The following is an 8,071-nucleotide window of genomic DNA, read 5'->3' as shown; positions in this document are numbered from 1 at the left end:
GTACACGGGCTGATCGGGGCGGCGGGGCCGGGGGGGGGCCGCGGTGTGCCGCCCCCGGGCCCTGCCCCGTGCCTGCTTCACGGCGCGTTCGTAGGCGTCCCTGGGCAGCGGGCCTCAGCGCCGGGACACCGGGGGAGGGCGGGAGAACGGGAGGGGGCAACCGAGCACCGGGAGGGGAGGGGGGAGGGCCGGGACGGAGGGAGCGAGGGGGGTACTGAAGGGGAAACGGAGCGGGGAAAGAGGGCCCGGGAGGGGGAACAGAAGGCACCGGGAGCGTTAAGGAGGCAGCGGGGAGGACTGTAGGAGTACCGGGGCGGGGTGTGGGGGTACGGGAATACCGGGGGAGGCTCTGGGGGCACCGAGGATGGCTATGGGGGCACACAGAGGCTATAGGACATCGAGGAGGGGGATACACAGGCACCGCGGGGGGGCGATGTGGGGTCCCGGGGGTGTTACCGGAGGCACGGCCGGTACCTGGCCAGCTGGTTCCGGCGGATGTGCCGCACGAAGCCGTGGCTCATGTCGAGCCGCCCGCCCGGCCGGCAGCGCCGCCCCGAACCCGCCTCCATCCGCCGGGACAGGGCGGGAGGCAACAGCCGAACTCCGCCGGTACCGGGACGCGGCGCCTTTAAAAGTTCCGCCGGAGTCCGGCACGCCGCACTGCGCAGGCGCGGAGCCCGCAGAGAACACTGCGCAGGCGTAGAACAGACAAAGAGCAGTGCGCAGGCGCAGAGCGAGCACAGAGCACTGCGCAGGCGCGGAGTCCGCTGAGAACGCTGGACGCGGCCGAGAGCAGCGCGCAGGCGCAGTGCGAGTACAGAGCATTGCGCATGCGTGGTATATCCGGCTCCTGCTGCGCACGCGCTATGAGGAGGGACGCATGCGCGTTGTGGAATCGGCGCATGCGCAGTGCACAGTGATGTCGAGCCGCGGGAAGAGGGAACGGGACCGCGACCGGGAGCGGGCGGCGGCGCGGGGCTCCGGCTCGGCCTCGGCGCGGGGATCCTCCCGGAGCCGCCGGGACAGCGAGGCAGAGAGGGCCCGCGGCCGGCGGGAAGCGGAGCGCGGACGGGAGAAACGGGAGGCGGCGGCGGAGCCCGGGCCGGGCCTGGGGTTGGGCCTGGGCCTGGGGCTGCCCGGGGGGCCCGCGCGCGGCCGGAGGGAGCCGGGAGGCAGCATCTGGGCGGGAACCGGAACCGGAACCGGCGGAGTTGTGCGCGTCAAGCGGGAGCGGGAGGAGGACGGCGACTCTGAGCCCGAGCCCGAGCCCACCGGTGGGAAGCGGGGCGGTACCGGGTACCGGGGCTGGGGTGGTCTCGGGTCCGGTGTGGGGCTGCGGGGGCAGTGGGGGCGGTCCTGGGGGTGGGGGGTCGGTCATGGCAGTATGGGGGGAACAGGGGGTGGTTGGGGTCGGGTTTGAGGCTGCGGGGTGGAACCGGGGGGGTTCTGGGCATTGGTGGCATCTGTAGGGGAGCTTGGGTGGAAGTGCGGTCAGGTACGGGTCTGTGGGGCAGAACTGGGGCTGCGGGCAATGGAGTTTGCAATGGGTATATGGGGAGGAACCAGGGCTGGGGCTGGGGGTTTGGTGTCGGTTATGGGGGGAAGCAGGGCTGGTTCCAGGGGCCTGGAGTCACATACAGGCCTGTGGGGCAGGGCCAGGGCTGGTCTGGGGCGTTTGGGACCAGGTACAGGAGTGTGGGGGGAACTAGGGCTGGTTCTGGAGGGGTCAGGTATAGGGGCACAGCGTGGGGCTGGTTTGGGGGAATTTGAGGTCAGATGTGTGAGTACAGGGAGGAACTGGGGGTGGGGGTCAGATCTGGGATTTTGGGGGGGGGGAAGACTAGGGCTGGTGTGGAGCTCAGATCCGAGCCCCACATGGCTCCGTTGGCTAACGAGCTGATCCCCCACAGTGCGCTATGGCCGCTTTGACCCTGAGGACCAACGCAGCCGCCACTGCCCCTACCTGGACACCATCAACAAGTGAGAAGCTGGGGGCACACGGAGAGGGGGAGGGGGCACGGGGAGGAGATGGGCACGGCCGGGGGACTCCCTGCAGCCGCCCCTCAGCTCTGCCTGCCTTGCAGGAGCGTCCTGGATTTTGACTTCGAGAAGCTCTGCTCCATCTCACTGTCCCACATCAACGTCTACGCCTGCCTGGTGTGCGGGAAATACTTCCAGGGTGAGCACGGGGCTGGGCAGGGGAGCACCCCCACCACCCATCACTTTTTGGAGGGAGTCTGACCCCTGACGCCTCCTCTTGCCCGCAGGCCGGGGGCTGAAGTCTCACGCCTACATCCACAGCGTGCAGTTCAGCCACCACGTCTTCCTCAACCTCCACACCCTCAAGTTCTACTGCCTGCCCGACAACTACGAGATCATCGACTCCTCCCTGGAGGACATCACGGTGCGCCAGTGACGCTGGGTTGTGGTGGTGGTGGGGGGGGTGGTTTGGTGTCCCCCCACCCGCTGTGACGCCGCCGTGTCCCCTCCGTTGTGCAGTACGTGCTGAAGCCCACCTTCACCGCGCAGCAGATCAGCAACCTGGACAAGCAGGCCAAGCTGTCCCGCGCCTACGACGGCACCACCTACCTGCCCGGCATCGTGGGGCTCAACAACATCAAAGCCAACGACTACGCCAACGCCGTGCTGCAGGTGTGGGTTTGGGGCGGGGGGAGGAGGGTGGGGAAGGAGAGAATCGCTTTTTGGTGTTGTACCCATGCAGTGTGCCCTCTCCAGGCTCTATCTAACGTCCCGCCGCTGAGGAATTACTTCTTGGAGGAGGACAACTACAAGAACATCAAGCGCCCGCCGGGGGACATCATGTTCCTGCTGGTGCAGCGCTTCGGCGAGCTGATGCGCAAGCTGTGGAACCCGCGCAACTTCAAGGCGCACGTCTCGCCCCACGAGATGCTGCAGGCCGTGGTGCTGTGCAGCAAGAAGAACTTCCAGATCACCAAGCAGGGTGAGGCCCCGCGGGACGTGGTCGGCTGCTGCAGCCAGCGCGGCACCCACACCCACACCCATCCTCCTCCTCCTCTTCCTCCCCCTCCCGGTTCGCAGGGGACGGCGTGGACTTTCTCTCATGGTTCCTCAACGCGCTGCACTCGGCCCTGGGTGGCACCAAGAAGAAGAAGAAAAGTGAGTGGGGGATCCAGGGGCTGCGGTCCATCGGGGGGTGGCCTTTGTTACCCCACAGCTATCCCTGTGCTCCTTAGTGCTCCTTATGTCACCCCGTGTCCCTCTCACAGCACTCTGCCACCCCCGTGCCCCTTTGGTCTCCCCCCGTGCCCATCTGTCACCCCCCACGTCACTACTGTGCTCCTCTGTCACTCCTCTCCACCCCTGTGCTGCTTTTGTCACCCTCCATGCCCCTCTGTCATCTCCCTGTGTCCCTTTGCTCACCCCCCATGCTCCTCTGCCACCCTTGTGCCCCTTTTCTCACCCTTCATGCACCATGTCACCCCCGTGCCCCATGTCACCCCCATGTCCCTCTGCCACCCCGCATCGCCCCCATGTGCCCTCTTTGATACTCCCATGCCCCATGTCACCCCTCTGCCACCCTGCATCACCCCCATGTCCCCTCTCTGCCACCCCTGTGCCCCATGTCACCCCTGTGCCGCCCCGTGCCAAGCCGCTCCTGTCTCCCCTCCCTCCGACACCGCTCTCTGCTCTCAGCCATCGTCACCGACGTCTTCCAGGGCTCCATGCGCATCTTTACCAAGAAGCTGCCTCACCCGGACCTGGTGAGTGCCCCCCTCCCCTCCCAGACCTGGTGAGTGCCCCCCCGGGGTTGGGGGCCGTGCCAGGGGCCACCCCACGGCGGTGACCCCGCTGCACCCATCCCGCAGCCAGCTGAGGAGAAGGCGCAGCTGCTGCAGAACGCCGAGTACCAGGAGACCATGGTGGAGTCCACCTTCATGTACCTGACGCTGGACCTGCCCACCGCGCCGCTCTACAAGGACGAGAAGGAGCAGCTCATCATCCCCCAGGTGCCGCTCTTCAGCATCCTGGCCAAATTCAACGGGGCCACCGAGAAGGAGTACAAGACCTACAAGGAGAACTTCCTGAAGCGCTTCCAGCTCACCCGGCTGCCGCCCTACCTCATCTTCTGCATCAAGCGCTTCACCAAGAACAACTTCTTCGTGGAGAAGAACCCCACCATCGTCAACTTCCCCATCACGTGGGTGCCCCGCTTTCCCCACCCTGAGCTTGGGGGAGGAGGGGGGGTCCTGGGGGGGTTGTTGTTGGGGTTCGGGTGCTGATGGCATGGCCCCGCAGCAACGTGGACCTGCGGGAGTACCTGTCAGAGGAGGTGCAGGCGGTGCACACCCACACCACCTACGACCTGATCGCCAACATCGTGCACGACGGGAAACCCTCCGAGGGCTCCTACCGCATCCACGTGCTGCACCACGTGAGCGCTGCCTTCATCCAAACTGGGCGGGGGAGGGGGAGGGAGGGCACACGAGGGTGGCCCCCAGCGTCACTCTGTCCCCCCGTGTCCCCTGGCAGGGCACCGGCAAGTGGTACGAGCTGCAGGACCTGCAGGTGACCGACATCCTGCCGCAGATGATCACGCTTTCTGAAGCCTACATTCAGGTGAGGGGCTGTGGGAGGGGGTGAACCAGGGGACAAAACGTCCCCAAAATGCCACCGTCCCCCCCCCAACACACGCACCCCAACCTCCGTGCTCTGCCCCAGATCTGGAAGCGCCGGGAGGAGGACGAGACGAACCAGCAAGGCGCCTGAGCTCCCCCAGCACCCATTAAATGTACTTCTTTTCTTTTTCCTGTTTTTTTTTAAAACCTTTTCTGCTCTTTTTTTGCCTCGATTCACCCACCCCACCCCCAAAAGAGGCACAGGGACGGGGGCAGGCATGCTGCTGGCTTCCAAGCTTTATTTGGGGGACACGGTGGCTCCTCCCATCCCCTACAGCCCGGCGTGGTCCCGGCAGTACGGCACAGCCTGGTAGCGAGGGGCAGGGGTTGGTGACGTGTCACCCCACCTCCCCGTGTCCCTTGTCACCTCCCCCCTGCTCACCTCGCAGCGCCGGGCAGTCTCAGCGCTGGAGCACCAGTAGGCCGGGCCCAGGGCGCAGGGTCCAGACTTTGGGGGCAGCTCAGGGTTTGGGGACAGCCCGAGGTTTGGGGACAGCTGGCTGAGCACCTGCCACAGAGCAGGGTCCTGAGGGAGGGGGGGACACGGGTGGTGACATCTCGGGGACCTGGCAGGGCTCCTGGGGGGGTGTCCCACGTGGAGGTGGCACCCGTGGGGGTCCTGGTGTGTCCCGTGGGGTGGGACATCTTGGGAACGTGGCACTCCTGAGCGTGTCCCTGGGGCTGTCACTCTGAGCCGGGGTGGTGACACCGCAGAGCGCGTCCCCTCCACGCTCCCCTGGGGCTGTGACACTTTGGGATGTGTCCCATGGGGCTGTGACACCTTCAGGGTCCCCAGTGTGTCCCTTGGGGCTGTAACACCCTGAGGCATGTCCCTTGGGGTCATGACACCTTTAGGGTTCCCAAATGTCCTTTGGGTCCTCAGTGTGTCCTGTGGGTCCATGACACCTTTAGGGTCCCCGGCGCGTCCTTTCAGGCCCCCAACACGTCCCTTTGGGGCTGTGACACCTTTAGGGTCCCCAACTTGTCCCTTGGCACTGTGACACCCTGGAGCATGTCCCTTGGGGCCATGACACTTTTAGGGCCCCCAACATATCCCTTAGGTCTGTGACACCTTTAGGGTCCCCAGCGCATCCCCTTGGGTCCCCAACACATTCCCTTCAGGTCCCCAGTGTGTCCCTTGAACCTATGACATCTTTAGGGTCCCCACCATGTCCCTTTGGGTCCCCAACGCATCCCTTGGGGCTGTGACACCTTTAGGGTCCCCAGCACGTCCCTTGGTGCCCCCCAGGTGCTGTGCCCCCCCCGCTCTCACCCTGTGCCCGGCAGCACGCAGCGGAACGCGCTCGGTGTCACCGGGGTCCCCTGGGGGTGACGCGGGGGCAGCGCCGTCCTCCTCGGGGCCGCAGGACAGCAGCAGGCGGCACACCAGGCGCGGTGCCAGCCGGCCCAGCACCGTCTCCAGCACCAGCACGGTGTAGCGCTCCGCCAGGCACTGGCACGCGCCCGCCGCCACCACCGGCAGCGCCCGGCACAGCTGCGCCACCGCCGTCGCCACCGCCTCCTGCGGGCGTCACCGCCGTCAGGGCGAGCTGTCCCCTGCGTGTCCCCTCCCCGCGTGGGCCCCACCGCCACCACCACCGCCGCACCGTACCTTGGGGACGGCGGCCTCGGCGCGGGACAGGAAGGTGCGGCACAGCCAGCACAGCGGCAGCGGCACCGGCAGCGCCTCGTCCTTGGGGACAAGGGGACGGCGCTGAGTGCCAGCGGGGGTGGGCGCTGGAGCCTAACGATGACCCTACACCCAGCGGGGCTCCCGTTGGGACACCCGTAGGATGCTCAGCGGGACACTCTTCGGGGTTCCCAGTGGGGTTCCCATTGTGGTTCCCAGTGGGACACCCATTAGGACACTCATGGGGGTTTCCATGGGCATTCCCATTGAGGTTCCACTGGGACACCTACTGGGTTTCCCATCAGGAACCCCATTGAGATTCCCATTGGACTTCCCATTAGGACACCCATTAGGACACTTACTGGGGTTCCCATCAGGGATCCCATTGGGGTTCCCATTGGAGCACCCATTAGGGCACCTGTTGGGGTTCTGTTGGAACACTCACTGGGATGCCCATTGGGATTCCCATTGGGGATCCCATTAGGACACCCATTAGGATGCTCATTGGGACACCTACTGGGGTTCCCATCAGGGATCCCATTGAGGTTCCCGTGGGGGGTTCCCATTGGGGTTCCCATTGGGACACTCAGTGGGATGCCTATCAGGGTTCTCTTTGGGGATCCCATGAAGACAGTCCTTGGGGTTCCTACTGGGGCACTTGTTGGGATTCCCATTGAGGTTCCCCTTGAAACATCCATTAGGACACCCACGGGGGTTCCCATTGGGGTTTCCAGTGGGCTGCCCATGGAGAAACAGCCATATTTGGCCATTGGGACACTCATTGGGTTGTCCATTGGGGTTCCCATTGGGGTTCCTATTGGGACACCCCCTGAGACACTTACCGGGATGCCCGTTGTGGTTCCCATTGGGGTTCCCATGGAGAGATAGCCATATTTGGTCATTGGGGTGCCCATTCGAGTTCCCACTGGGACAACCATTGGGGTTCCCATTGAGGTTCCCACTGGGATTCCCATCGGGGATCCCGTTGAGGTTCCTCTGAGGGTTCCCATTGGGGTGCCCATTGGGGTTCCTATTGGGGTTCCCATTGGGACGCCCATGGAGAGACAGCCATATTTGGCCACTGGGACACGCATTGGGTTTTCCATTGGGGTTCCCATTGGGACACTTACTGGGATGCCCATTGATGTTCCCATTGGTGAACCCCACATAGATACTACCTACACTCACATAGAAGACCCTATATGCCCACAGGCGCCCATATGGAAACCCATGGAGCCGCCCCCGGACGCCATCCAGAATCCCACACGCAGCCGTACCTGCAGATGGGCACCGATGTGGGGGGGCACGGCCGGGACCCCCCCCGGCTGCTCAGGGCACAGCTCCAGGCGGGCGCAGATGGCGGAGGGCTTCTATGGGGACAGCGGGGGGCAGTGCCTGTGTCTGCAGCCCAGAGTGGGGCACCTCAAGGTGTCCCCACGTGGCACCACGTCCCCTTATAGCACGGTGTCCCCAGTATACCCAACACCCAAAGTGTCCCCAGCTGTCACAGTGTCCCCATTTTCCCCAGCACCCCACGGTGACCCTGTATTGCAGGGTGTCCCCAGTCTACCCAGCACCCCCTGTGATGGTCTCAAATGACTTGGTGTCCCCAAATGGCACGGTGTCCCCAGTTCCCTCAGGTGTCCCCAAATAGCAATAGACCCCACACACCATGTGTCTCCAGATGTCACCGTGCCCCCAGCAGCCCCCATTCCCCCCAGCGTCCCCATTATCTGGGCATCCTCGTTCTTTGGGCACCCCCACTCTCCAGCTGTCCCCCCTC

At 65.0% G+C, this 8,071-nt stretch overlaps 2 protein-coding genes across 2 annotated transcripts in view; one reads left to right on the top strand and one right to left on the bottom strand.

Moving 5' to 3' along the window:
* Positions 852–4,805, top strand: USP39 (ubiquitin specific peptidase 39). Its single transcript, XM_021375071.1, has 12 exons — positions 852–1,274; positions 1,911–1,980; positions 2,085–2,179; positions 2,268–2,404; positions 2,500–2,652; positions 2,737–2,962; positions 3,061–3,138; positions 3,676–3,743; positions 3,849–4,180; positions 4,279–4,414; positions 4,513–4,599; positions 4,702–4,805. Exons 1-12 carry the CDS (start codon positions 881–883, stop codon positions 4,747–4,749), a joined length of 1,824 nt encoding a protein of 607 aa, XP_021230746.1. The 5' UTR covers positions 852–880; the 3' UTR covers positions 4,750–4,805.
* Positions 4,876–8,071, bottom strand: part of SFTPB (surfactant protein B) — a 4,819-nt gene continuing 1,623 nt past the window's right edge. Inside the window, exons 2-5 of the mRNA XM_021374721.1 lie at positions 7,566–7,658; positions 6,271–6,351; positions 5,932–6,180; positions 4,876–5,184 (exon numbers count right to left, since the gene is read on the bottom strand). Coding sequence (XP_021230396.1) covers positions 4,930–5,184; positions 5,932–6,180; positions 6,271–6,351; positions 7,566–7,658 — 678 coding nt within the window. The 3' untranslated portion in view covers positions 4,876–4,929. The remainder of the gene's footprint in view (positions 5,185–5,931; positions 6,181–6,270; positions 6,352–7,565; positions 7,659–8,071) is intronic.

The sequence above is a fragment of the Numida meleagris genome, chromosome 21, assembly GCF_002078875.1.
Source record: "Numida meleagris isolate 19003 breed g44 Domestic line chromosome 21, NumMel1.0, whole genome shotgun sequence".
Taxonomy (NCBI): Eukaryota; Metazoa; Chordata; class Aves; order Galliformes; family Numididae; genus Numida; species Numida meleagris.
This window is presented reverse-complemented; position numbering and strand designations above follow the sequence as displayed.

Bases quoted from the DNA above. Each gene is read 5' to 3' on its own strand.
- USP39 (XM_021375071.1), top strand. From the start codon at position 881: ATGCGCGTTGTGGAATCGGCGCATGCGCAGTGCACAGTGATGTCGAGC. The intron at 2,405-2,499 runs GTGCGCCAGTGA...TCCGTTGTGCAG, and splicing joins CCTCCCTGGAGGACATCACG to TACGTGCTGAAGCCCACCTT. The intron at 4,600-4,701 runs GTGAGGGGCTGT...GCTCTGCCCCAG, and splicing joins TTTCTGAAGCCTACATTCAG to ATCTGGAAGCGCCGGGAGGA.